The sequence below is a fragment of the Lampetra fluviatilis genome, chromosome 1 (genome assembly GCF_964198595.1).
Source record: "Lampetra fluviatilis chromosome 1, kcLamFluv1.1, whole genome shotgun sequence".
Classification (NCBI taxonomy): Eukaryota; Metazoa; Chordata; class Hyperoartia; order Petromyzontiformes; family Petromyzontidae; genus Lampetra; species Lampetra fluviatilis.
In genome coordinates this window covers 19,694,749-19,722,456 of record NC_136275.1, presented here as the reverse complement: position 1 = coordinate 19,722,456, position 27,708 = coordinate 19,694,749, and the positions used below count along the sequence as shown (strand labels likewise).

General features: G+C 46.5%; 1 protein-coding gene across 1 annotated transcript; it reads left to right on the top strand.

The window, feature by feature from the left end:
- Positions 1-27,708, top strand: DHX30 (DExH-box helicase 30). The gene is made up of 20 exons (XM_078858823.1): positions 1-724; positions 2,374-2,504; positions 3,562-3,672; positions 4,767-4,963; positions 5,949-6,066; positions 7,016-7,165; positions 7,858-8,010; positions 8,795-9,250; positions 10,581-10,937; positions 11,484-11,559; positions 12,729-12,833; positions 17,197-17,372; positions 17,708-17,914; positions 18,430-18,511; positions 19,536-19,729; positions 21,210-21,363; positions 22,109-22,266; positions 22,886-22,989; positions 24,804-24,943; positions 25,738-27,708. Exons 1-20 carry the CDS (start codon positions 241-243, stop codon positions 25,980-25,982), a joined length of 3,798 nt encoding a protein of 1,265 aa, XP_078714949.1. The 5' UTR covers positions 1-240; the 3' UTR covers positions 25,983-27,708.

The following is a 27,708-nucleotide window of genomic DNA, read 5'->3' as shown; positions in this document are numbered from 1 at the left end:
GCTCCCCTCTCCTAAACGCCACTGCAGCGTTACAGTCAGGAGTAAGTCGGCCCAGCGTTCGTCAACTGAAATGCAAATATATATTGTACTGTACTAGGCGACGTTTCGAGCAACGGGTCCATCGCAGCACGTAGGTCGGATTAGCGGAAGGAGGGGTGTTGGGAGAGACGGGACTTAACCACGAAAGCGGTAACACCATGACGCCTGGATAACACAACAACATCAACAACAACCAACACAATGCTTCCCGACGAATGCTTAGAGTGGCGTATGAATCGCTACCTCTTGCCTCACAGACGAAGCAACCCGTCAACTCGTCGAAACCCCATCACCCACTCATCTCTCCCTGAACAAGATGGCCGCTGCGGCCTCGCGGCGGCTGCGCGGAAGCCGCCACCACCACCACCGGTGCCACCACCGCCGCTGCTGCCACTGCCACCACCACCACGACCGCTGGGGCCCACACCGGCTCCGACCACCGAGATGGCCACGGGACGCGTGCTGGTTTTGTCGCGCTGCCTTGGCCGCCTCGGCACGGCGCGTTCGTCCTGGCTGGGGGGCAGCAGCGAGGCAGCTCGGGGCCCCCCTCCTCCCCAAGCAGCTGCGCGACGGTGCTCGGGCTCGCTCCGTGCCGGCGGCGTGGAGAGCGCGGCGGGGAGGCGCGTAGTGGCGGCCGCCGTCACCTCCAGCCAGGCCGGCGGCGGCCTCGAGGCCGGGTACTCAGGCGAGTGGAATTCTTCGTCGTGTGCGTTAGATCTGTCGGTCACTTCGGTTGAACCCACATGGGTACACTGGGTTCTGTCCCGTAACCTGCCACAGCCTGCTGACACTTTCACGTGGCCTCAAGGTTGCACCTCGCCTGTCACCTAGCCTGTCACAAGCGCCGCAGTGGCTCATGTCGGGTGGTTGTTTTGTACAATTTTTGTAGTCCGCGTAACGGCGGCGTTGTATTATTCTGCGTTAATTCGAAGTCTTTTGTGGTGAAGCGTAGACGCGCTGGGGGGATGGGGGGGTAGCACGTGCTTTGTGGCGATGCATGCGCTGCTCAATGTCACCCTCTGAGGCGGCCCATCTTGCGTCCTCCGGCTTAAGAGGGAGATGCGGATAGGAAGAAGCTCAAATTTGTAAGCTGCGTCGGTAGAGTTCTACACGTATGGTCACACGCATACATACACATCCCACTGTTTGCTTTAGAATCCGTACAGGGCTAAGTCGTGTCTTATAATCATCCGGAGATTACGGCAAGCCACTGCTCTCGTAGAGAAACCCAATAGCAGATGGGTTGGTGACTGCAACTGTGGCGAGATGTTAACTCCATCACCTGGTGTACAGGATGTCGTGGGTTCGATCCCAATCCCGACCCTGACGCCTTTATATTTTGAGTTTGCATGTTCTCCCCGTGGTCGTGTGGATTTTTCTCCGGGTCCTCCGGGTTTCCCCTCCACATTTTATAATCAACATCACGCGTTTACAGTATTTGGCTGCCATATATTTCCAAGAATAAGCCACTTTGTTGAGCTGTCATTTGTGGCCAGCTCGCTTCTGAAAAAAAGTTACATAGCTCAGTAGGCCTTACCTGGTCAAATTCAAAGTGATTGCATGATGTTGAACTTCTTTTGCACCGTACGTAGCCAATCGTGCTGATCGGAGGTGCAGTGGAATGACAACAATCTAAACACAAAAAGCAGTTCTAAAGATACAGCAATATACAGTACGGTATTGTGAATGGGGACACCACAGTCGGTCAACAGGAAACGTGTGATGGGGTAAAGTGTGAGTACGTTCACCTCTCCAAAGACAGCTGGCCAATGTGGAAGAGCAGACTGGACATCTGTGAAAAAGAGCGTTATAGCTCTGTATAAATCAATGTTCTGATTCTGATAGACGTACTCATGCCTCTCTACAGGGGTTCTCTTATGCTCTCTCTAGTAGAGGCATCTGCCAGCAGTGTTGTGAGCAAGTAATTTCAGGGCTGCACCTTTCCCTTTTGCACACGATGTTAGTTAGCGTTTGGATGTGAGTGGTATAGTCTTAAGAAACCCCTTTACCTTGGTTACCACATACCATTTTCATATACAAAGATAACATTTGAATTTCAAGCATTTTTGCGATACACAAAAATATATTCGTTCTCATAGACAGTGGTTGAATCCGTCTGGACTTGGTTAACTTCCATAGGTTGAATATTATATTTCCGATCTCAAAATTTACAATGATATCATTGGTGATATCATGCTGTATCATGGATATGGAATTCAGTAATGGATTCACTCTGTGGCTTAGCAATCTGAACTGCTGCTCATCACCCACACATTGTAACGGGAGAAGCTGTTTAAATTCCATGTGATTAAAATTTGCACTGAAAACCCACAGATGAGCAAGAAGCCTTGCTTCAAGAGTTCCCATTGCCTAAGGACCTGCTGAGGACAGTGCTGGAACACGTTGCGAGTGCCACCACATGCCCCACCAAACTCTCCTACACCAACTACGATGGGAGGCTCAAGGTGCAGTGCAGATTGGGATGAAAGTTGTCGAGGCCTGGCACATATTCGGGTTGAAGTTGGCTGTCTTTGGCAAGTTTTTACTTTGACCGAGACGGAGATACTTTCCAGATTGAAAAACACATAAAACTGATTCAACTTCCTAATTTTTTTAATATCTTAATTTAATAATCTACTGTATTGCAAGTTGAAAATTGTATTCTAATTAAACACTGCTTAGGAAGCTAGCTATTAATTTGGTACATAATTGTTGTTGTTGGATTAAATAAGGACAGCATCCATCACTTCAAACTTTTTCTGCTTAATTGACTGCATTTTTTAAAATAAGTTTAAATTTATGTAGGTGCACTTGTACTAACTATTATGCTGTGCATGTATTATGTTGCTAGATATATGCACATTGTCAGTGATACCAATATAAATTGTATTTCATTGTGAGTCCAAGGATAGACTCATGCTCGATCGTGCAAATTACATTTCTAACATTGTATTGTCGAAGGTACCATGGTGGCGAGATGTTAACTACCTCGCCTGGTATATAGGAAGTAGTGGGTTCGATTCCGACCCTGATGCCTGTATGTTTGGAGTCTGCACGTTCTTCCTGTGGCTGTGTGGATTTTTCTCCGGGTCCTCCGGTTTTCCCTCCACAATTTGAAACATGCGTTTAAGAGTATTTGGCTGCTGTCAATTTCCACATGATAAGCCACTTGGTTGAGCTATAATTTGTCACTTCTGAAAAAGAGATATGCAGTAAAACCTTGGATTGCGAGCATAATTTGTTCCGGAAACGTGTTTGTAATCCAAAGCACTCGTATATCAGTTGTGATCACGTGACGCTCGGCAGACAAAACGTATACACGTACTACTCGTATTGCAAGACCTTGCTCGTTTATCAAATTAATATTTACTAAAAAAAATTGCTCGTCTTGCAAAACACTCGCAGACCAAGTTACTCGCAATCCAAGGTTTTACTGTATAGCTCAGTGGGCCTTACCTGGTAAAATAAAAACGGTTTAGTTTTATAGTCTCAAAGATTGTGGACTGTGTGCTTTACCCCCAGCGGAGCGTACTGTCAGTGATGTGGCCAGTGAATCTGCGCACTGAGGGGTTCGGATGGCGCAAGTTGCAGGCAGAGAGGCATGCTGCTGCTGTCGCCTGTGCCAGGCTCAAGGTGCTTATTCATGACTCGTAACATTTCATGTAACTCGTTCTGTACATTACAGGAAATTTCATTACTTACAATATCTATGCATATCTGTTTAGATTTTTATTTATTCTGTAATGCGGTTGTTTTGATCTGATTTGGTTTTCTTTGTCATGTTTGTGACCCAGGTCACATCTTGAAAGTGAAACTGTTCTGATCTCTTGAGTTCTGACTTGGTTACATAAAATTAACTAAACTCAACAACCCCCTACCATTTATATGAATTATCATTGTCCGGTTCATGATGTATTTTTTTGGTTTTTTTGGTCTTTTCTGTAAGATTTTGTTCATGATTTGAAATGTAATAGTATATAATTTGCACAAATCTCAAAGCATACATTTTCACGCGAGTACGATTCAATACATGTATCGTGAGCATACACATACATTTAAATGAGATGCGTCCGTACATGAATTTTCTTAACATAACCGAGTAAATCATTACTTAAAGCTCTCGTGACTGCAGGAATTAATATTCTTTGAGTCTTTCGGTAAAATCACGTAGATAGGTTCAAAGAAAATAACAAAAAACTACGACGTTTCGATCGCAACACAAGTGGTCATCATCGTTACGTGACTTTCCTGAAAGACCCAAAGAATAACACATTCCTGCGGTGGGAGCTGGTAGGAAGGTTGGGTTGCTCGGTCAATGGCCAGGGTCAACGGCGGCGTGGTGTATTCCGCAAATATGGCCGACTGTGAGGGCGGGCAGAAGCCGGCGTGAGTAGGTTAAACGTTGAGTTTTATAAGGGCGCCACGGGGTGACCAGCCCCTCCCCACCCAGCCCCTCCCCACCCAGCCTCACCCAGCCCGTCCCCACTCTCCCCTCCCCACCCAGCCCCTCTGCACGACGGACACAATAATCCCCTGTGGGCTGGTGTAACCAGGAGGTTCCTACCAGTATAACTGAGTAACTATGCCCTTTCTCAGAACACACCGTGATCTCAGGTCATATGTTTTGTTCGTCATCTTGAAAAAATGTGTTGCACAAATTTGAATTACAAAACTTTGCATTCTGGCCTATGCAGACATTGGTATAATGCATTGGCACTGTGTTGCAGGAGCAAGGGTGGATCTCGGCAAACAATAAGCCTCTGAGCTGTAACGAATACCAGGCTATTGCATCCCAGCTGGGTGTCCCAGAGAACCAGGCCAACAGCCTGGCCTTGATCCCTCAAGCAGGAGATAATGCAGACATGGGAAGGTACCAGAGAAATAACCCTGCTGGGAGAGGACATAGAGGTGCTCCATTCCAGAGGTAGGTCCGAGTCTACAATATTACTGCCTTCTTCTTGAGGTTGTGTTTGCTGCATCATAACTGCGAGCAGTTTTGAATGCTTTCCATCTGAGGTTGAAAACAGCAGTGTTATCCATCTGTACGAATGGCGGGGGGGGGGACATGATAACTCGCATAAAGATGACCCGATATGAAAAATAACCTTTAATTTTAGGTTGTGATGTTATTAGGGACTTCCCTGATACAAAACCGGTCATTGATCAAAGGGTTCACTGTGCCCTCCCTGGCAGAGCCACTATCCGAACCCCATCTAATTGTGGCCTATGTACTGCTTCTACTCAAAAGACATTTATATAAAAAAAAAAGTATCTCTTGCATGGGCATCCACTTTCCTATGGCAAAATTACCCTATCAACTAAATCACCATAAATGTTCCCAATTTCATCACCTCTCAGAAGCTGAACAGATTGAAGTCTGGTTTCTGACTGGGATTAGTGACCACCATGGTCCCCCAGGTGTTATATTCTTGGGTCTATTGAGATAGCCATGAGATTGATGTGCTGAGCATCACCCCCTTGTGTATGCATGGGTTTTTTTTCCAGTTATTTAGTTTACTATATGTTAACACTTCTTTCGCACGTACTTAGCCAACCGCCCTTATATTGGCCAATCATTCCAATGTAGCAGGACCCTCCTGCGAAAAAGGTCTTGAGGCTCATTGAGGCTTTGCTGAGTAAATAAATTAGAATTATTACAAGCATCTTGCTTTCCACTCAAAACATGATTTACTCAGAGCTATGTGGTGCAGATGGTGAAGTCTTTTGCAAAACTTTGATCGGTGAATGTTGCACTCATATGCTAGTTATTCTTGTGTTTGGTGAAAATAGCAGCCATTTGCATTTGTTTGTATTTCTCTGAAACGTGACAAACAATATAATAGAAATAATAATAAATATAACTTGCGCAACCTGGCCAGATTATAATTAACAACTCTTGGCCCTCGTAGGACAAGAGAGCAGATCAGCCACGCTTCGGAGATGGCCGAGTTGATGCAGAAGTTTCCCAATTCCAAGACGCTGCTCTTGTCAGTAGTGCAGATCGCCACCGCCTCCCCCTCTGCAGAAGTGAGTATCATGTTACTTTTTTTTTACACTTTAGAGATTTTCTAACACACTTTTAAGATCGTAAACGTGATGAGCAGCGTAGATTATTTTCCACACCGTGTGTTCCACTTTTACTCTAGGTATTTACCAGATAATCAGATTTTACATTAGCTTTTTGTACGATAGGCACGTTTTTCATATAAGGGGGAATTGAGTGGTACATGCTAACCACTGTTAGCACGCTTCACCCTTGAGCCTGTCCACTAGAATTTGATTCCCAGACATGGCTAACATCATTGGCGAGTGATACCAGAACCAGTCCTGCGCTTCCTCTTTTTACCAACATAAACTGATGGCAGTGGTGACGTATGGTCAAAACCTGACTGAAGTGACATGGCGAGACCTTCATCCATTGGTGGATTGAGTGGCTGGAAATTATTATTTGTTTTTTATTTCAATCTCATGCATGGAATCACTTAGGGTCTTATTCGTTCACTACATAATGTCATTTTCCTGGCCAGACCTGGCGTGAATTCTTTGCTGGAACACCTCTGAGTATGTTGCCGACGGCAGCATGAAACCCACTGTGAACTCTTTAATCACAGTATACAGGAGGTCGTGGGTTCGATCCCAACTCTTGACACATGTATTTTGGAGTTTGCATGTCTCTCTCCCCATGGACACATGGATTTTTCTCCAGGTCCTCCGGTTTTTCCCTCCACATTTAGAATCAACATGCGTTTAGCGCAATTGGCTGCGATAAACTTTCACGTGATAAGCCACTTCATTGGGCTATCATTTGTGGCCAGATTTCTTCTGAAAGAGAGCTATTTACCTCAGTGGTCCTTAACTGGTAAAATACAAATATTTTTGTGTTTAGTTTTAGAATTGAGCAGCAGTAATTCCTGTAAAATCAAATGTCTGCTGATCTAACTGCACTCTCTACCCACTCCGCTATCCCTCTGTGCAGAAGCATGTGCGTTTCACGGTGACGGAACAGCGGCCATTCGAGTGCCACCTGCGTCTTTCGTGGCCACAGGACATGGTGTTTGTGGCGCACGCTCCCAAGAAGAACGAGGCCATAAAACGGGCCTGCGCAATGGCGTGTGCCTCTTTTAAGGTTTGAGCAGCCGCCACCTGATTGCGTTCAATGACCTTTCACCCTCGGGAATAGCCGCGCTGGACCATTCTAACAAGGACCCCGCGTGGCTCGTTTCTTGTCCCAGCACTCCACAAGAGCGATCATTTATCATGCTGTATTATCAAAAACAGTTTTCTGGCTGGCTGCCTGGCTGGCTGGAGGGAGGGACAGACGAACAGACGGTCATGTCCAAAGGATGTGCGCATTGCTAGTTTATTGTGAAGACAAGTAGTTTATTCTGGAGTTAGGTTATGCTATCCCGAGGCAAAATCTAATATTTTTTTATATTCAGCAGTTGTGTTTTTATAGAAACACAGCTCTGAATTTTACCATAGTGAGAGATGCCACTAACTCTGGGTGTCTCTTTCACCTTGACCCCATGATGTCACAACTGGTTTTGAGGGTGGCCTGGATGAAAGCGTGTGGATCGCTTAGCAAATGGAGTGGCGTGAACCACTGAAAGAGAGGCACGTGGCCCCAAGGGTACCAGTTTGATCTCGGAATGCTGCCATGGGAACTCGTGTCTTGCCCAATTGTCCAGTGTGTGAACTTGCGTCGACTTTGGAGCATGCCTGCGAGTGCATATTAAATCGTTTCACTTTGTGCTTATAAGCGATGCATTTCTATATACGTGATGTGTTTCATTCATTTCCTCATCTCTGCCCCCACAGGAAATGGGGTTGTTGGACAGCGGCAACCGTCCGCTGAGAAACGTTGATTATAATAAGACGGCGCTGCAGGACATGCACGCTCAGCACCGGCGACCCACTCCCATTAGGCTGCTCCCAGCCCTCGCCACACGCCTCCACGACTTCCTGCTGCAGGTTCAGCTTGCAATTAATTTATAACTGGTGACTGAAAAGCAGTGTTAAGCAGCATGGGAGGGAATTTTGTTGACTGCAGTACGCTCTGTTGGAAATTTACGGAAATGTCCAATAAACCTTTGTGGTAATGTTTCACTTGACATTAGTTAACACAGGTAGATCTTGTCATGCTCACTGAGTTTGTTTTTATAGGCTGGGATATTTTATTGCTCCAGCTTCCAATGCTGCACGAAACCTTTATGAACGCACCATCTGGCACAGAGTGGACAATAAATATTTGAATTTATTTCAGAAAATGTAATTTAATAGCACTTTACCTTCCTGATGCACGTTGTAGATCTCCAAGAAATGATTTAATCATAGCCTGCTTCTCAATATGGAACAGGATATCGAGGATAAATTACCGCCGGGATATTCAATTATTTAGTTAATTAATCAATTTATTTACCGATTAGCAGTTTGATTACTGATCATATAGGAAGAAAATAGTCTGAAAAACGTCTCACTTCGACTCCGACGTGTGCCGCTGGAAAGGAAATGATGGGCAGAGCATGGTGCTATATGCATCATTGGCCTCGTCACACTGAGCAGTGCTTCGGGGTCCCTGCCTTCGAAGGGAAGGATGTGGGAACATTTTAAATTTATATAGGCACCTGAGTAATTGATCACGAAAAAGTAGTTCATTACAATTTTTGGTCAACCAACTAATCCTCTCGCCTTCAGGGTTCATTTTATTAGTGGCTTGATAGGGCTGTAAACTGTTATTATTGTTTATGTTCCACAGCGCGAAAATTACACACAGTCCTCGGAGGCCGCGCAGGTGCTGGATCCAGCGGTGGAGGAAGCATGTGTGCGCTGCGTGTTCACGGGCCGCCCCTACAAGCCGTTCACCCCGGAGCAAGCGCAAGAGCTGAGCGAAGAGCTGCTGTCGCGGTGGCGCGCCGCCAACCCCCCCGTGACCCCCGGCGAGGACCCTCTGCCCATCCTGGACCATCGTGACGAGATCTTGGCCGCGCTGGAGGCGGAGGACAGGCGGGTGCTGATTGTGGCTGGCGAGACGGGCTGCGGCAAGACCACCAAGATCCCGCAGCTGATCCTGGAGAGCATGGTGTCGCGCGCGGGCACCGGCGCCCACTGCAACGTGGTGGTGACGCAGCCGCGGCGCATTAGCGCCGTGTCGGTGTGCCAGCGCGTGCGGCAAGAGCTCGGACCTCACCTGCGCAGGAACATCGGGTACCAGGTGCGTGGTGCTCACGACACTCGCGTTTTTTTCAGGCTAAAGGGCATCGTTGCAGCAACGGCGTTTTTGCTAACCCAATACTGCATCGCGTGCGTTCAGATGCGCTTCTGTAGCCGTCTGGAACTATCTTCCGATATTAGGAAGCCTCTGGAGCTATGTACTTTTTAATCTAAATAAAAAACTCATTTCTTTAAGGCTGCTTTTCGTATTTAGTTTGTCGTCCTTCCCCCACACCTCTGATTCGCACAGTTGTATACATATGGTGCAAAAGAAATGATATATACATACAGGCGGCATGAGCAGTGTGTTAACTGCTTTTGTAGTATAATCATAATTGTAATGTACGTGTACAGCCCTTTTGTCATGATACATGCATTCATTCATGCACGTAATTAACTATTTATCCAATGTTTATTTAAATGATGATATCTTACATTTAGGCAAATGGAGTTAACAAAATAGAAACATTCATAAAAAATAAATATTTTATGATAAAAACGAGACTAGCATCGATTTTTTTTATCGAGTAACAACCACCATATTGTGACAGTTCATTAAAGCGCTGTGAGGCTAGAGGGGGTTAATTTGTTGCATGCCCAGCTAATGCTGTTGCTAAAGTGACCAAACTTGCTGGTTTTGCCTGAATGTGGTCCCGTTTTATGAATGGCTGTCCTTGGCATGCAGAAGCATTTGAAGAAAAATGGGATTTTGTCCCAATTGAAATTTTCTGGCCTCTTGCTCGACTCATGATTTGGACAAAGATTGGGGCTATATGGGTAGTGAGTGCGGCTGGCAGTGGAGTAGGAGTGGCCTATGAGCAGTAGACGCGACCAACGTAAGAAAAGAGCGAGGCAAGTGGCTGATTGGATCTGGCAGCCCTTACGCCCCTAGACTTTAGAAAGTAACTTCTGCCTGCTCACCTTTGATGGCCGAGCCTGGCACGACTCAAAAGAGGTACCAGATAGTTTTTCCACTAGCATCAGAGCCATGCCATTAATGTCACATTTAATGAACTGGTTGAGTCACGTGTAGATGATGGAGTGATGACGCTGTGTCTTCACAGTGTACTGACGTCACATGAAATTAACGCTTACTTTTTTTCTACTTGGTCCTAGGCCAGAATCGGATGTCTTGTGAGGCCATGGTATTGCAGTTTGGTTTTGGCTTAGCTCGTTAAATAGCCGGTGGAAAACTACCCCTACCGTGAGGGCCACATGCTGGCCTGGCTTGGATGTCCTAACAGAAAAGGGGTACATGTGTCCCAGTTGAGCCTCCCAGAAATGTGGTGATGTTCAGCTTCCGCTACCGCCTATGTCGCCGCGTCGGGTAGGTGCGCATGGAGAGTTCTCCTCCCACGCCGGGGGGCGCGGTGCTCTTCTGCACTGTGGGCATCCTGCTGCGCAAGCTGCAGAGCAACCCGGACCTGCTGGGTGTGAGCCACGTGCTGCTGGACGAGGTGCACGAGCGTGACGTGGGCACGGACTTCCTGCTGGTGCTCCTTCGCGACGTGCTGCGTCGCAACCCGCGCCTGCGCCTGCTGCTGGCGTCCGCCACGCCCGACACGCAGCGCCTCGCCCAGTATTTCGGCGGTGCGACGGTGCTGCGAGTGCCCGGCAAGCTGTACCCCGTGACGCCGTACCACCTGCGGAACGTGTGCCAACTCATGCAGCGCCACCCGCCGAGCAAGGTGCGTGCTGTGACGGCGCCACTCGTCGGTCTGTGCCAATCACTCGGTGTCCGTCGAGGAGTAGAAGTGACTCGATTAAATCCAAAGTTGTCCTCTTTTCGTTCAAGTAAGTTTTAATAACATTTCACCGTTTTGCAGAAAGGAATGATTGTTGTAATGCTAACACCAGCAGGCCATGTGACAGACCGATGCATGTGGATGGACTACAGAATGCCGCATTCTAACCCACGATTATTTAGCATGCGGACAGTAGTCTAGTTCTTTTGGATTTTTGTCATTTTTCTTATTTTCATGATAGTCTTTGCAGAATAACCCAAATTCCATCTTCCTCGAGTCCAGCCTCAAGAGATGTTACTGTATACGTATGTGTTGGTGTGCGTGCTTGTATGTCAGTGTGGCATGTGTACTTGGACAAATATTTGAACGAGGCTCCCAAGTGGATCTATATAATTGTATATTTGCATGACACACACGGTTCCAGTGTGAGTGTGTGTGTAACACATGTGCGCGTGTGGGTTTGTGCTGTCCCATAATTCCGGTGTGCAGGATTCTGATGACCCCGCGCCCGACCTGGATTTTGTCGCTGAAGTCGTGGAGTTTATCTGCTCGCGTGGCACGCCAGGTCCACACTGCAGCTCTCTCATGACAAACAAATGGAAAATATTGATATTGACCTCGCCACTAAATAACGAATAATACGTGTACACTAGGGGTCGGTGGACCTTCTTCGGTGTCAGCAGAAAAATAATTGTGACTCGAGACATTTTACAATGCAGTCCCTTGAAGTTCTCAATATTAGTCAAAAGGCAGTTGCTAAATATGTGATTATTGTCATTGTGTAACTAACATCAGTGAAATGTATCTGTTATGTGCAGCCTTTAATTGATATGTAAGAACTTCTATTCACTTATTTTCATGGATAAGTGGGGTCCAGTGGCAAATTCATCCTATGATCCACGAATAAGACGTGCACAATGAAATTACACTATTCATTCATTATGAGTCAGGGGAGTGATGTAGATAATTAATCCTATCATCCCCTTTTTCCTTGACCTGGAGTGGTTGATGCAGGCACTAACTTTAACGCCACACTACAAAACCACACCGCAGGAGGTGATGGTTTCGATCCCGACCCTGATGCTTGTATGTTTGGAGTTTGCACGTTCTCTCAATGGTCGCGTGGATTTTTCTCTTGAGTTCTCCAGTTTTTCCCTCCACATTTAGAATCAACATAATGCGTTTAACACAGCAGTGGCCAACTGACGTCTCTCGAACTGCATGTTCTTTATAATCCACCACAATTGGCTCTGTCGAAGGGGCATAATGTAGAACATACTATCAAAGTATAAAAAAATAATGAATGTCTGCCGTATTGTGCCAAAAACTGTCAATATATAGATGCACATATATATACTTGGCTCTTTGCTGAATTCATCAGTACTTTTTAGCTCTTGGTCTGTTACAGGTTGGCCATCCCTGATTTAGAGTATTGGCTGCTATAGCATTTCCACATAAGCCACTTTATTGAGCTATCGTTTGTGGCCAGGTCGCTTCTGAAAAAGCTAAATAGTTTGGTGGACCTTAACTGGTAAAATAAGAATAGTTTAGTTTTTTAGTTTACACAGCCGCACCTCCAATTAGCACTGTTGTCTTCTTTCGGTACTAAAGAAGTTCAACATACATATGTTGCCTTGAATAGGTGGTGACGTCTTTGGTAATGTATTTTCTGCCTGCACTTGTGCTCGGCTGTGCCAGCTGTATGCTCTAATGCTGTCATGCTGTTGTCTCCAGGGGGAGTGCTCTGTTTCTTGCCGGGCTGGCAGGAGATTCGAGGGGTGATGGACAAACTCTCCCAGCGTTTAAACAACCGCTTAGACAAGCACCTTATTTTGCCAGGTGAATCCCTTTTTAAATCCTTTATATTAAGTTTGCGTGCTTGCTTGCTTGCGTGCTTGCTTGCTTAGGACCGTGCAAATCTTTCGGTCGTTTTTTAACCCACTTCCCGTGATCCAATCGAGCTGACATTTTCCACACAGACTCGTTGTGCCAGACAATTATTGTTCGTGAAAAAAAATTCCCAAAATTTTACACTTTTTAGGCAAAAAAAAATTATTTTACATATATTCAAATAGAACGCATTCATGGCTTTGGCTGAACGTCAAGAGTGTAAGAGCCCAGAGCGTAACCCCTCCACAGGCCGTGGCGGAGTAGCGCAGTTGGCAGCGCCCTCGCTTCCCATGCCAAAGGTCGCGGGATCGATCCCCGCGTCCTCCACAGGCGAATATATTTTTAAATCCTTTATATTAAGTTCGCTTGCTTGCTTGCGTGCTTGCTTGCTTGCGTGCTTGCTTACGACCGTGCAAATCTTTCGGTCGTTTTTTAACCCACTTCCCGTGATCCAATCGAGCTGACATTTTCCACACAGACTCGTTGTGCGAGACAATTAATGTTCTTGAAAAATAATTCTCAAAATTTTACACTTTTTAGGCAAAATTTTTTATTTTACATATATTCAAATAGAACTCATTTACAGTATAAGAGCCCAGAGCGTAACCCCTCCACAGGCCGTGGCGGAGTAGCGCAGTTGGTAGCGCCCTCGCTTCCCATGCCAAAGGTCGCGGGATCGATCCCCGCGTCCTCCACAGACGAATATATTTTTAAATCCTTTATATTAAGTTTGCTGCCACGCATATAAAGGATTTATAGTGAAAAACTTTGTTTTTACGGGTTATACTTATTTGTCTCAAATGTGACAGTGTCAATTCATAACTCTTTAATCACCCCATGTTAGATAACTGTCTGCAGAAAATGATATCACAGAATTACCTTTGAGATTCCTTCAAGTGACCTTTTTCATCTACAATAGGGGAGAGCACTTTTCTGGCGTGCCCTGCTACATGGAAACGTTTTCGGCATGGCTGTAAGACCAGTAGAGTTAGATTCTTGGAGGTAAATGTTTGCCAGTTGTTAAAAACCTGATTTAATGCATTTTTTTGTGTGCAGTCATGGATGGGTCATCAATTCACCACACTTGAGAACCAAGTTTAATCATGAGCGAATTAAGCTTGAATTCAAAACCCAGGATCTTGGCAATGTCAGCCCAGTGCATTGACTGCTGAATCATGTGGCTGCCTACTAAATCCCTTCGTCATCAAGAGGCTAGGTCTACTCCATATGTGTGCAAAGTTTTAAGTCCTTAAAGATGACAATATGAGAAGAGGTTTTTTCCCCTTTTTTCTGGCAACAAAAAAACACCTTTTACAAGGAATCATGTCTGCATTAACCACAATACTTGTGGTCAGAATGCAAAAAAAAACATACTCTGATAATATATACATTAAAATTAGATTTGAAGCTTTCGTGACTGCAGGAATTACTCTTTGGTTCTTTCGGTAAAGTCACTTAGAAAGAAATTAAATTAAATAATAATAGAATACGACGTTTCGATTGCAACACAAGCAATCGTCATCGGGTACGATTGAATGAGAAAACAAACCTCGTAAACTTAGAAATATAATGTAATACAACACAGAGAGTCGGCTAATATAACAGTCAACACCCTACCTGGTGGATTACGTTCTTCCAAAGATTGCTAAATTTGAGAGAGACACAAAACACAGATACGGAGACACATAGACATACACAAGCAGAGAGAGACTCACACAGAGACAAACATAGAGACGCACACATAGGCACACAGAAACAGCGCCTATGTGTCGAGACCTTAAGTATAGAGAGAGGGGGGGCAGAGAGCGTGGGGTGGGGTAGAGAACAATGAGAGAGTTGTGTGGAACAGCTTCGAATCTAGTTTTAACCACCTCTACGGGAGGATTTGCCATGCTTGTTTGTTTCACACTTCTAATTTAGCAATCTTTGGAAGAACGTAATCAACGAGGCTATGCGTTAACTGTGTGTTAACCGACTCTGTGTTGCATTGCATTACACTTCCTAATTTTACTAAATGTGCTTTCTCCGTGCTTGTTTGTTTAGAAGTCCAGTGCCTAGCTCCTCCGTCCGCTTTGGGCAGGCCGTGCTTGTTTGTTCCACACAACTCTCTCATTGTTCTCTACCCCCCCCTCTGCCCCACCCCCCCTCTCTATTTAAGGCCTCGACACATAGGCGTTGTTTCTGTGTGCCTTTGTGTGAGTCTCTCTCTGCTTGTGTGTCTGTCTATGTGTCTCCGTGTCTGTGTTTTGTCTCTCTCTCAAATTTAGCAATCTTTGGAAGAACGTAATCCACCAGGTAGGGTGTTGACTGTTATGTTAGCCGATTCTCTGTGTTGTATTGCATTATATTTTTAAGTTTACCAGGTTTGTTTTCTCATTCATTCGTACCTGATGACGATTGCTTGTGTTGCAATCGAAACGTCGTATTCTATTATTATTTAATTTCTTTCTACGTGACTTTACTGAAAGAACCAAAGAGTAATATATGCATTGTCTTTGAAACTGATTGGTCCACACCTTTTGTACGCCTTTTGGCGTCCTCTGGTCTAACACCGTTTGAGACGAGACTCAAAAGAAAGCTGTCTCTAGTGTGGACCAATCAGTTTCAAAGACAATGCATATATTATTAGAGTATGTTTTTTTTTGCATTCTGACCACAAGTATTGTGGTTAATGCAGACATGATTCCTCGTAAAAGGTGTTTTTTGTTGCCAGAAAAAAGTGGGAAAAAAACCTATTCTCCTATTTTGGTACTGGCAAAGGAGGTCCTATGATGACAAATATGCTTAGCATGTCATTTTAATTTGATCGGATTGTATTGCAGGCTGAGGCCAAAGGTTTCTATCACTCACGTGCGTGGTACAGTAATCGACATCAATGCAGAGGGTCAGGATTATGGTCAAGAGGTTGTTACGGGCCAGTGCTGTTGGTGCCACGATGCCTCTCCATCACTTCCTTTGATCCAATCGTTTTTGGACGTTAAAATCTGACTTCAGTTAGAACAGGCTGGAAAAAAAATATCCAACAGGAAATGGGAATTGTGAATTCTTTCGTAACTGAATATTCTGTTCCTGAAGAAGCTGCCAGCAAATAGAGCGAAACGTCAGACATTGTGCCGACCAACACGCGGTACAACCCAAAAAAACACATCAAAGAGCTTCATATTCTCAGGTTTTTTCGGTAAAGTCACGTAGGTAAAAACATTACAATTAATGAAAGTAAAATAAAACAAAATAAAATTCACGACGTTTCGGAGGCAACACAAGTCTCCGTCATCAGGTGGGACCGTCACAGCCGAATTAGCTGCATCAAGTGAAGCAATGATTCAAGATGTAATCCCTTATAAGCAAGTTGAAGGGAGGTGGAGAGGGGGGGAGAGCTTATCAGGCTGTGGTAGCCAATGAATGGAAACGTATCGGGAGGGAGGAGGAGCGGTGATCAAAGACTGCACGCAGTGCTCAACACAATGAATGGAGACGTGTCGGGACGGAGGGCGAGCGGCGATCAAAGACTGCACGCAGTGCTCAACACAATGAATGGAGACGCGCCGGGACGGAGGGCGAGCGGTGATCAAAGACATCACGTAGTGCTCAACACAATGAATGGAAACGTGGCGAGCGGTGATCAAAGAACAATGAAGAGATTACTGTTAAACACTGTGGATGTTAACACTCGGTGAAGTAAATTAAAATAGTGCCTGTCAGATAAGATGGTCCAAAAAGTGTAATTAAGTCTTTTTTGCGTGGTTAATAACATCTTTCCAGTGGTTTGTACCCATCATCACGGTTGAAATTATGTCTGTGTTTGTATATTTGTATGGCTTCGTGTACAAACCTTTGATGGTAGCCCGGAGGTTTGCAGAGAACCTTGGTCTCGGAAAAGACAATTTCATGAGAGCCCGCCGAGTTGTAGCAATGATCGGCAACGGCCGAAGAATCAGTTCTGCCGTGTTTCAGATCTGACTTGTGCTCGCGGACACGATCAGCAACATGACGTTTTGTTTCTCCAATGTAGCAATCACCACAAATGCAACTCAATTTGTAGACTCCAGGATACTGTAAGTCAGGAACGACATCCTTCACAGATGGAATCAGATCACGGATTTTATGCACTGTACTGAATCGGACTAGAATTAACATCAAAGAGCTGTAAAGCGCCAGTGCGAAAACGTTATAGAGCAGCGAGATCAATATTGCTGGCCGTCTCCACGTGAGTAAACCCACCTGAACATAGTGATGCTGCACGGGTGGCGCTACGAGAGCGCTAATGCCAGCGCTGTCCCCACCCCCCACCCCCTACCCCCGCGGCCCGCAGTGCACTCAAGCCTGTCGGTAGTCGATCAACAGGCCATCTTCCAGCGGCCGCCGGAGGGCGTGCGCAAGGTGGTGCTCGCCACCAACATTGCCGAGACAGCCATCACCATCGACGACATCGTGCACGTGGTGGACACGGGCTGCCACAAGCTGCAGCAGTATGACATGCGCACGCAGGTATGGCCAGAGCTCCCTCTCTCCCTCCCCTGAGTGGTGGCTCCACCTTTTGGGTGAATCCCGCTATTGCACTGCGTGCAGTGATGCCTCCTACTCTGTGCTAATGGGCAGGCCGTACGACTGACTGGTGAGTGAGAGTAGAGAGTTTTCAGGTATCGGAGTGCTGACTGCACGTGATGAGTGTGAGTGGTGAGTGTATGTGCTGGGTGTCAGGTGACTCATTGGCATTCCAAAGTATCGGTGCAGCACAGGCGAGAGGCGGTGGAAGCGCCGATGCAGCGTGCGTCATTTGTGTTTGCCGCGCGTGTGACGTAAACTCGTGTGTGGCCACGCAGGTGTCGTGCCTTGACACGGTGTGGGTGTCTAAGACGAATGTGGTGCAGAGGCGAGGCAGGGCAGGCCGCTGCCAGCCCGGCTTCTCCTACCACCTCTTCTCCGAGGAGCAATTTGCCGCCATGCCCGAGTTCGAGACGCCAGAGATCCTGCGCACGCCGCTCGAGAGCCTCGTGCTGCAAGTGAAGCTGCACACACCGCACATCCCGGTGAGCGGCGGCCCACAGTTCTTCTCTGAACGAAATTATTGCTGAAATTTTTTTTTCAACAAAATGTTCTATTTTACTTAGGCAACAATGACCATGAATGGATGAAAATCATCAAGCGTGACAATGACTCTGTTACTCCCAACGAACAAAGCATGACCTACAATGAGATAAAATTAGCTCGTATGAATGAAGACGCAGACTATGATAATTTAGAGACTGCAGTGTACTGGTGGAGCCCAAAATGGTGATTGGATGTTTTTTAAATAAAACTATGTCATGTGTTCACTTATTGGGGGAGAATAAGAGAATGACTAAACGTAATCCAGACTAAGACTTCAGTACAAATCCACTGCTTGACGAGACAAAGTCTGTGACTAAAATTGAAAACACCAAACACTTGTGGTTGCGCAGACGGGCACGGATGTAGACAGCCTCCCCAGCGCTCGGGTTGCCACGTGGGAGAGGCGTACTCATGGTGTGATGATACGATGGCGTCGTCGTTGTGCAATGTGCAGGCGGCACAGTTTCTGGACCAGGCGCTGGACCGGCCAAACAAATACGCTGTGGAGGAGGCTGTGAGCATCCTGCAGGAGATCGGTAACATTGTGTGTGCTTGTGTGCACCAGGGTGGGGAGCGGTGGCGCAGTGGTTAGCATGTTGTTCTATGAACCCGGTGACCCGAGTTCAATTCCTGCTCACAGTCAACCGCAGTGAGTATCTGGTGTGGTGTGTAAACATCACCAGTGGGAGGACAAAGGCAGCTGGGCGTGGTGTTGGCCACCCAACCCCTCGTGTGCTGTAGGTGCTCGCTAACAGCACTTGCCCCAACAGTCTATGAAGGCTATACGGGGGATCTTCGTCTTTCTTTACACGTGCCAGGATGAGGCACCAGTACCGTCCCGCTCTCGGTTTGGCACGCCGCATTTCATCCTGGTCTTGCTTTCTCATTAATACCACATGTGCACTGATGCCCAGGTATGGGGAAATTATTATTTGATTGAACCACGCCCACACCAACCACGCTACGCCACTCCCAGTGATACGAATGTTTTTTGGCAAGGGTTGGTGGATCACGCAGGTCACGCAGAATTGTAAATTTTCCAAAGTTTGTGAAATGACCAGGGGATGGCAGCACAGTGAATGGATTCCTGAATCTATCTGTGCCGTCCTTTGAATGGTGTCCCCTCCTGTGAAGGTTTTATTTATAATTTTCTCCCACAAGCCAAGCATTCTGCTTGAATTGGTTAAATTACACAATAGAGTTTCTTCCTGAAAATTGGTTAAGACTCGACTTTCCTGGTTAAATCGCATTATTATTAAAATTGTTGTTTAAGTTCCAAAACATAACAATGTGCTTTAAACATATAACGTTAAAACTGCTTCCTTAATATTTTAGGAAACATTTCTTATCTTGTATTTACCGTTGTGCTTTTTGTCCTCTTTTCCCCTCTGCTCCTCCTGTGTTCCTCCCATCTCACTGCCTCATCCAATTCTCAATTTACCCATTTCTTATCTCGTGTGTGTCTCGCCTCTTCCCCTCTCCTTTCTCTCGTCTTCCTGCCGCTGCCTTCCTCCTCTTCCGCCTCCTCCCCCCCCTCCTTCCTCCCCTCCTCCACCCAAGGCGTCCTGATGATGGATGAGTCCCTGACCCCACTGGGCGCTCGGCTCGCCCACATGGCGGTGGAGCCCCGACTAGCCAAAGCCCTGGTCCTGGCCACCCTGTTCCGCTGCCTCTACCCCGTGCTTGTCATCATCTCCAGCCTCTCGCGCGACCCCTTCCAGAGCGGCCTGCAGCAACGTGCGGCCGTCAACAAGGTGTGCGTGGGAGTGCGGCGCATTCCCTGCCACCCCCCCCATCCCGAGCTGTGGTCGGCGTGTGGTGTCGCGTCAGCCCCTCCCCCTGCTGCGTCGCCATGGCGATGTGCGCTCGAGTGACTCCGGTCAGGGCGTCAGGACCCTGAAGGACTGATGAGTCTCGAGTGTAACGCAGTCACGATTAGCGTCGCCGCTAGATTTTTCATTTATTTGAAATGCCTCTTACTGTGGGAGTGCTTCTACCTGCCGTGCTTCATTACATTTTCACATCAGTTTCCACCCTGATGAAGGAACTATATTTCTGTAGTGCCAATCATGCAGAAACCTTTTGTATATGTGTAGCGACATCGCTGCATGTTGCTATGTGTGGCCAGCCTGGGAAAGACACACCATGCAATGTATTGCCACCACGGACACCGCTGATTGGGGATGCAGTAACGGGCCTCATGGGGCTCGGGCAGCAGACACCGACAGTCAAGTAATGGCCCCACGCTCTATGTGCAGTGCCAACCCCTACAGGATAGGGGGCGAGAGTGCCGGCCTCGGAACGGTGTTGTAGGGGGCCATGGCACTCTGGTTGACCCCGAGGACATGTGACCGGAGGTGTCTACCCGGGGACCCCCAAAGGGGGGGCTGGGGGGACCACGTGTCGAGAGGAGAGCCTCCTCGAGAGTTCGAGAAGGGGGTCGTGGCTAGGGGCGGAGCGAACCCCGCCACACAGGATAAAAATCCGGGTCCCCAGCTTTTGTCTTCATGAAGAAATCTACATTCTACGCCAGGAGAGGATTCTCCAACACAGGGACCCGGACCCGAGTTGGGGTCGGGTCTGTTGTTGCTAACTCAGAGTGTTAGAGTAGCTAGCCTGGTGGTCCACCACCATAGGTTATCGGATAAAGGGGCTGTTAACCCTTAGTGTTAATAGTGTTGGTGTTAAGGTTAATAAATGTGTTGCCTCAATTAGTAAGCCTGAGTCTCCGTCCGTACCCACTACATATGTGTCATAGTAACATTCAGTAAATTGGCATATTAAATGAAAGTCTGAAGAATTTACTAAATCCGAATGGATAGTGAGCGTTCCACTTGTTCTATACATAATTACCCACTGAAACAACGTGAATGCGCTATGTTGTAACAAACCGTGTTTTAAAGCTACCTTGAACACCTATGTTGTTTTCCGTAGCACTCACTCACAGTTGAATGCACGATCTCAGTTACATCGGCTTGAATTATGAAGGAGGGTAGCCTGCGTTCCTGCTGTCCCTATTAAAGCCTTTGGTGTACTCGCGGTACAAGCATGTGTAGGCCTGTCACAGACGTCTCTCGCACTCGGACATCTCTACTCCTGTACCCCTTCCAACAATGACGTGCAGTAACCCTGTCGCGTAGTTTACCCATTGCCACTGTGGGCGATTGATCGCCCCGCGTCACCGGAGTGCGTTCGTCCCACTGTCATCTCAACGTCATCGCAATGTGTTCGCAGGCACGGCGGCTGCTGGCGGGCGAGACTCGTAGCGACCACCTGGCTTTTGTGAACGCACTCGAGGAGTGGAGGCACGCGTACGGCGATCGCGCCGACGAGCAGCACTGCGCCGCGGAGAACATGCTGCACCCGCCCGCCGTCCGATATGTGCAGGGCGAGTGACGGCCCCCACGAGCACGCGGCGCCGCGTCAAACACACACACTGCTGCATACCTGTCAACCCATATGGTTTACCCCGTATTCTTGTACATAGAAATTGCGTTTTCAGATCCATACGGCATTCAGCCGTTTTAATACGGGCAAGCATTTTTTTGTTTATTTGTTCGTGTTTCTCCCTTGTGATGGGACATTGTAGGATGAACGTTGAGATTTATAAGGGCATGAGTTAGCCAATAATAAGGTAGGCACTCATAAGGGGTTGACAGGTAATCTGCTGAGTTGCTCGTCGCATGAGTACACCACTACAAAGCAAATACGATGTCGTTAATAGTGAATAGTCGTATGAGCATTTGCTAACAGTACTAAATGCGATGTTATTATAAGTCAAGTGAGAGGCACAAATTCGTGCTGTGCAAAAAAGTTCAGCATACATACATACATACAATGTGTTTGACACATTTTCAAGACTTTCGCCCACACACAAATTATACCCAATATGTTTTCCTCCTCAAACAAACAATGCGTTGGGCACTCATTCCTGTTGGCAACTCTGACCCAGCAGGGGAAATTTCACACTCCTGTGACCAGTATCAATCTCGTGTCTAGAATTACCACTGCATTGTACCGTGCTCCGTAACTTCAGGCCAGGGTGCTGAGACAACCTGCAAATCGGAAAACCAAAAATTGCTTTTGAACGGAATATTTATGTCGGGTTTTTGTTGTGTATCTTGCTGTTTCAGGACTGATGAGGCAGTTCTCACAGGGCATTCACGATGCGAATTTAGTAGAAAACACGACGGAATGCCTGCACGACGAGGCACTGTGCAACGAGTATTGCCGCCAAGCCGAGCTCGTGCTGGGGGTGCTGGCTGCTGCCCTCTACCCCAACATTATACAGGTACGTGCCTGGACACGCACTTACCGTACAATGTCCACCTCGCACCAGGAACTGTGGACACCTTACGTACAGTGTTCACCTCGCACCAGGAACTGGACACCTTCCATACAGCGTTCACCTCACACCAGGGCCACAGCTACTGTGAACATTGTCGGTGTCCAGATACCCCCAAAATGTGTACTTTTTCACTAATAGACACCTTTCAAAAACTTCGAACAAAGATCGTGGACATTTTTTTACGTGCGTTTTTCTCCCGTCAACAAGATGAGATAAATGCTGAATATGTTGATGATGGAAAACTTGAAATACTTGGTAGAGCACAAGTCCGTAGCGGGTAATTGCGTAGATGTAATACAATTATAGTGGCAGTCGAACTCCTCTTGTCCATTGCAAAGTGGAGGGTGAACGTCGCAGATTTTATCTGTAATCAAACCGATAACCACCGGGAACCATTTGTGAGTAGAACACCTATTTTAAAATGTGTGGCTGCGTCCCCTGCCTTGCGCAGGAGTGGCAGTGGCTCCCGGGTTGCGAAGCAGCTCGCTGTTTGATGCACCTGCGTGCGTATTTTTTTGCCCGTTTGCTGTCAATTGTGTCCCCGCGTGCTTCCGTACCCCAGCTGCGCTTAGGGGAAGTTACGCGGGAAGGCAAGCTGCGGGCCGACAGCCTGGTGTGCCGCACGCGCACCGGCAGGGTCCTGCTGCACAGCAGCACCCTCAACAAGTGAGTACGACCGGCGTGAGCAGAACCAGCAATTACCAAGGCCACCGCTACTCAGCAGTCCGAGCATTGTTTACACCAGGGTTCTTCCACTGGCTACGTTTGGCCAGAGGTCGCAATCCGGTACCCGATACCCGTACCCTACCCGATACCCGGCTACCCGTACCCGGCCGGGTACGGGTACCCATTTGCGACCATGGTGCGGCCGGGTACGGGTATGGGTAAGGAATCAAAACCCGTTTGCGACCTCTGCGTTTGGCTCATGAAAACTCTTGGAGTGGCCCACTGAGAGATGTGGTTTGTTGAGTCGTTAAAAGATACAAAATGTGTATGCTAGAGCAGTGGTTCTCAACCTTTATTGGCTACTGGTTACCCCCCCCTTGTTGAATTTTGTTTCAAACCTTGCCCTGACCCAGCATGGTTCTCAGAAATAAATGCATGAATAATGAACATCAATATTTTAACCAATTGTCCATTTGGCAAGGTATCCTAACTAGCTAGGAACTGCAAGCGAATAAAAAAAATCAACCGACGCTCTCCTGATTGCTCTTGAAAACCGCTTTGTTTACGATCATTGAGTTTAGAAAAGTATTTAATATAATTCTAGGTTACCATGTGGATTTCAATTTCATTGTAGTTATTTGATGTTGGCAGATTCATACATGCTTATTCGCCAATGACTCATGTATGATATAATTTCACACGGTTATAAATCATGTCACTTACCCCCTGGGACATTGCCACGTACCTCCAGGGTGTCTGCGTAACTGCGTTTGAGAATCACTGAGCTCAACAATATGCCTCCTTCCCATATCTATCTTCGCGTGTAAAAAATAAAGTATTTTTTATACAACCCATCGGCCCTTGGGAGTGCACAACCTCAGCAGCATTGATTCAAGTCTGAACCGATTTCGAAATACAGCGTCTCATCAGTGGGAGTCATTCTTGCTTGAATTTAGTATAATGAGATACAGATGAGTGAGATGTGAGTGAGCGAGAAAGATATCAACAAGAGATAAAGATTAGAGAGTTATAGGTTAGTGGTCACGTTCACAGACTTTCATACATTTCTCAGAGCAATGTGACCCCATGACGGTTGCTTGTGTTGCAATCGAAACATCGTACTCTATTATTTAATTTATTTTCTTTCTACGTGACTTTACCGAAAGAACCAAAGAGTAATTCCTGCAGTCAGGAAAGCTTCAAACCAAGTTTTCATGACTGCAATACATTTATTTTTCAGAATAAGCCTTTAAGCGGCCTTCATTCACAATAGTTGTATATGTCATTGGTGTTTATTGCATGACAGTAATACCAATATTTTTATTCTCCTGGCTGGAATTTAGCCAAACTAAGTGAAAAACGAATTTAACACGATGCTTTGTTGAGACAACTTGCTACAGTGAAATCACGGGCCAATGAACCCAGTGGTGCTGGTCAGCGCTCTGACTTCACGGCCACCTCCAGAGTTGTGTTCAACAAACTCAACCACACTGATGCATATTTAAACACATTCCCGCGGAGGGAGTTGGTAGCAACGTTGGGTTGCTCGGTCAATGGCCAGGGTCAACGGCGGCGTGGTTTATTCCGCAAATATGCCCGACTGTGAGGGCGGGCACAAGCCGGCGTGAGTAGGTTAAACGTTGAGTTTTATAAGGGCACCACGGGGTGACCAGCCCCTCCCCACCCAGCCCCTCCCTGCACGACGGACGGACGGACACAATAATCCCCTGTGGGCTGGTGTAACCAGGAGGTTCCTACCAGTAAAAGCATCTGTCTGCTCGTGGTGACCCTGTATGTTCTCATGTGTGGCGTAGGACCGAGGAGGAGTTCCGTAGCCGCTACCTGGTTTATTACAGCGCCATGAAGTCCAACGGCAGGGTGTTCGTGCGCGATAGCTCCATGGTTCACCCCTTGGCTCTGCTGCTCATGACTGACGCGCCCATTCACTGGAGAGGTAATGTGCTGCCTTGAATTATCTTACAGTACGTTACGCAAGCAGTTTAAATATATACACCACGACTCGGTCACTGCATCGCGTGCTGTCAGATGCGCTTCTGCGGCCGCCTGGAACGCTCTTCCTTCCGATATTAGGAAGCCACTTTTAAATAATCTAGATTGAAAACGAATTTCTTTAGAACAGTTTTTTGCATTTAGTTTATCGTCCTTCCTCCGCACCTCCAACCACAAGTATTGTGGTTAATGCAGACATGATTCCTTGCAAAAGGTTTCAGTTTGGTGTTTTAACAACTTAACACCTGTTTTGTTGCCAAATTAAAGGGGAAAAACCTATTCTCATACATTTTCACATTCAGGTGGTCAAGCCAGATGACCTCGTCGGGAGCATTTAGCCCTTTCCCGTTCCGAGACGTTTGCAAGTTTCAGGATGGGTCCCGTTCACCCCTGAATCTCGTAAAGCGCAAACGGCTCAGCGTTAATTTTATTTAGAGAGGCGTAGCGGCATTGTTTTTAAAGACATTGTATTCACCGCAGAGAACCGTAGCGACACGATCGCACTCTATAATAGCCGGTGCTAAACCGGGCAACACATCCTCCCGCATGGCCTTGTGGGAGCCTCGGTTACCGATAGTCATTCTATTAGTTGTAATTTTTTTTTCCGGTTTCATTTTGAACGGAATCGTAAGAAAAACTGATGACGTACACGCACGTCAATCGGAACGGGAAAGAGTCTAAGCGAAGCCCCACTCTTTAACGGGCGCGCATCCACCCTCGTCTTCGTGTGCGGCGCAGAGGGGGACGGTGACGTCCTGCTGACGGTGGGCGACGGTGACCTGGTGCGCATGGCGTGCCGTCACGAGGATGCACGCCTGCTCCTGGGCCTGCGTGAGGCCCTGCGCTCCATGGAGTGTGAGCTGCTGGCGTCGAGCGAGCCCGGAGCCCTCCCCGCGGACGCCCAGGAAAGGCACAGGCAGTTGCTCGACATCTTGGTGGAGACACTCAATGCGCCGCAGGAGCCGTTCACAGCGCGGAACTGATGGGCGTGGCATTGCTCCTCCTTGGGCTTTCGTCGCTAATTTTGCGTTACGCAACTGCTTTTGTTCTGTACACATGTGACCGCTTTTCTTTGGGACTGCGGAGACGTTTTTTACGCTGAGCTCTGGCTTTAAGTGGTTGATTGCAGGGCGTGTTTTGTTCATCGAGCGCGGTTGTACGTTTGTATATATATCTGCAGGATTTAATCTTGAGCTATGAACATTTTAATGAACTGACGACCGTGTGTTGGTTAGTGGAAGGCTGTCATGCAAATGCTATAAAGCAACCATGTGGGTGTTTGTTTCAATAAGTAAAAGATTATTAATGATAATTTAAGCTATTGCTCGTCAGTTTATTTTTTATACTCAAGCAATATTTTGGTATAATTACAGCGAAATGGCAGACAATCAAACATGTCAGTGCCCTTGCACAACTACACATTAGAAGAGCTGTATGCTGTTACATTTTTGTCCTCTTAAGTGAAATGTATCAAAAGAATGAGGCTGCCAATTGTGGCAACAATTATAAATGGGTGGAATGGCTGCAATCAGGATATAAACATGTTTGTGATGTCGAGTGCAGTTGATGCCTTGGCTTCATCCAACGTCGCCCGAAAGGTTGATATTGGATGACAGATGAGTAAGATTAATTGCATAGCAGCATAAATAGGGTCAAATTTCAGAACAATTCCTCAATACCTTCCTCTTGTATATTTGTACCCTTTTAGAGTACCAAAAACGCATAACAAACTCACTGCTCTTCTAACGTGCAGTTATGCACTGATACCACCATTATTGATCACGTGATATATCTGCCATCTAGTGGAAAAATCAATGAAAAATATATTACAGTATTGAAAATGAATACCAGTGTCATGCTCCTTTCACATTGCATTTTCTTTCCAAAATTGCAAAGACAGGTTACTGAATTATGAAATGTCTTATTTAATGAAAGTCATTCAAAGTCTTATTTACTCATTGAAATACCACGGCAAAGCAATGAAAGAGCACCACTGGGGCATTGTAACACTGAAGAGCAGTTTTTTGGAACTGGATTACTTCTACCAACTTGGAGAAAATGGGTCTCCACTCTCAGCCCAATTGCAACTTGTCAGGCTATAAAATCTACCGAGAGTGTGATAATTTGCAAAGTCTTGTGCTTATCCGTTTTTTCGTACATGCAACTTCATTGCGTTACGGCCACAGGTATTCTCGACGTGCTCAGCCAGACGAAGGCAGTGGCATGAAGGATGAGATTCTGGATGCTCCCAGAATCTTTGTTTATCAGCACTGTGTGTTTATATTGTTGGCCGCGTCGACATATTTCGAAAACTGATATTTTTGGACTTTGCTTCTAAATGTTAAGTGGGGTTTTTTTTATATTTTCCTTGAGCAATCGTTTGCTGCACTGTAATTATCATGTTACCGTCATGGCTAATATTGTTTGGCTCAGAACCCTTCACGCAAAGGACATGCACTCTCTGTGCAAGGTCAAAGTTCAGCCTGTCATTGCAATGGTATCAAGAATCCATTGAATGTCAATCTTGTATTTAATAAAACAATTTCAACAAATGCAGCTGAATGCAACTGCTTAATATACAGATAATATGTTAATCTTATTTATTTGTTCATATCTATATGTTCATATGTTGCTATGAATTTTATGTAGGTTGAGGTTCATTATTTTAATGTACTGTCATATGTTGTAGAGACATATCCTTAGCTAAAG

Coding starts and splice junctions, on each gene's coding strand:
- DHX30 (XM_078858823.1), top strand. CDS start 241: ATGCTTCCCGACGAATGCTTAGAGTGGCGTATGAATCGCTACCTCTTG. Junction 9,251..10,580: donor GCAGGAACATCGGGTACCAG/GTGCGTGGTGCT, acceptor CGCGTCGGGTAG/GTGCGCATGGAGAGTTCTCC. Junction 24,944..25,737: donor CGCGCCCATTCACTGGAGAG/GTAATGTGCTGC, acceptor TGTGCGGCGCAG/AGGGGGACGGTGACGTCCTG.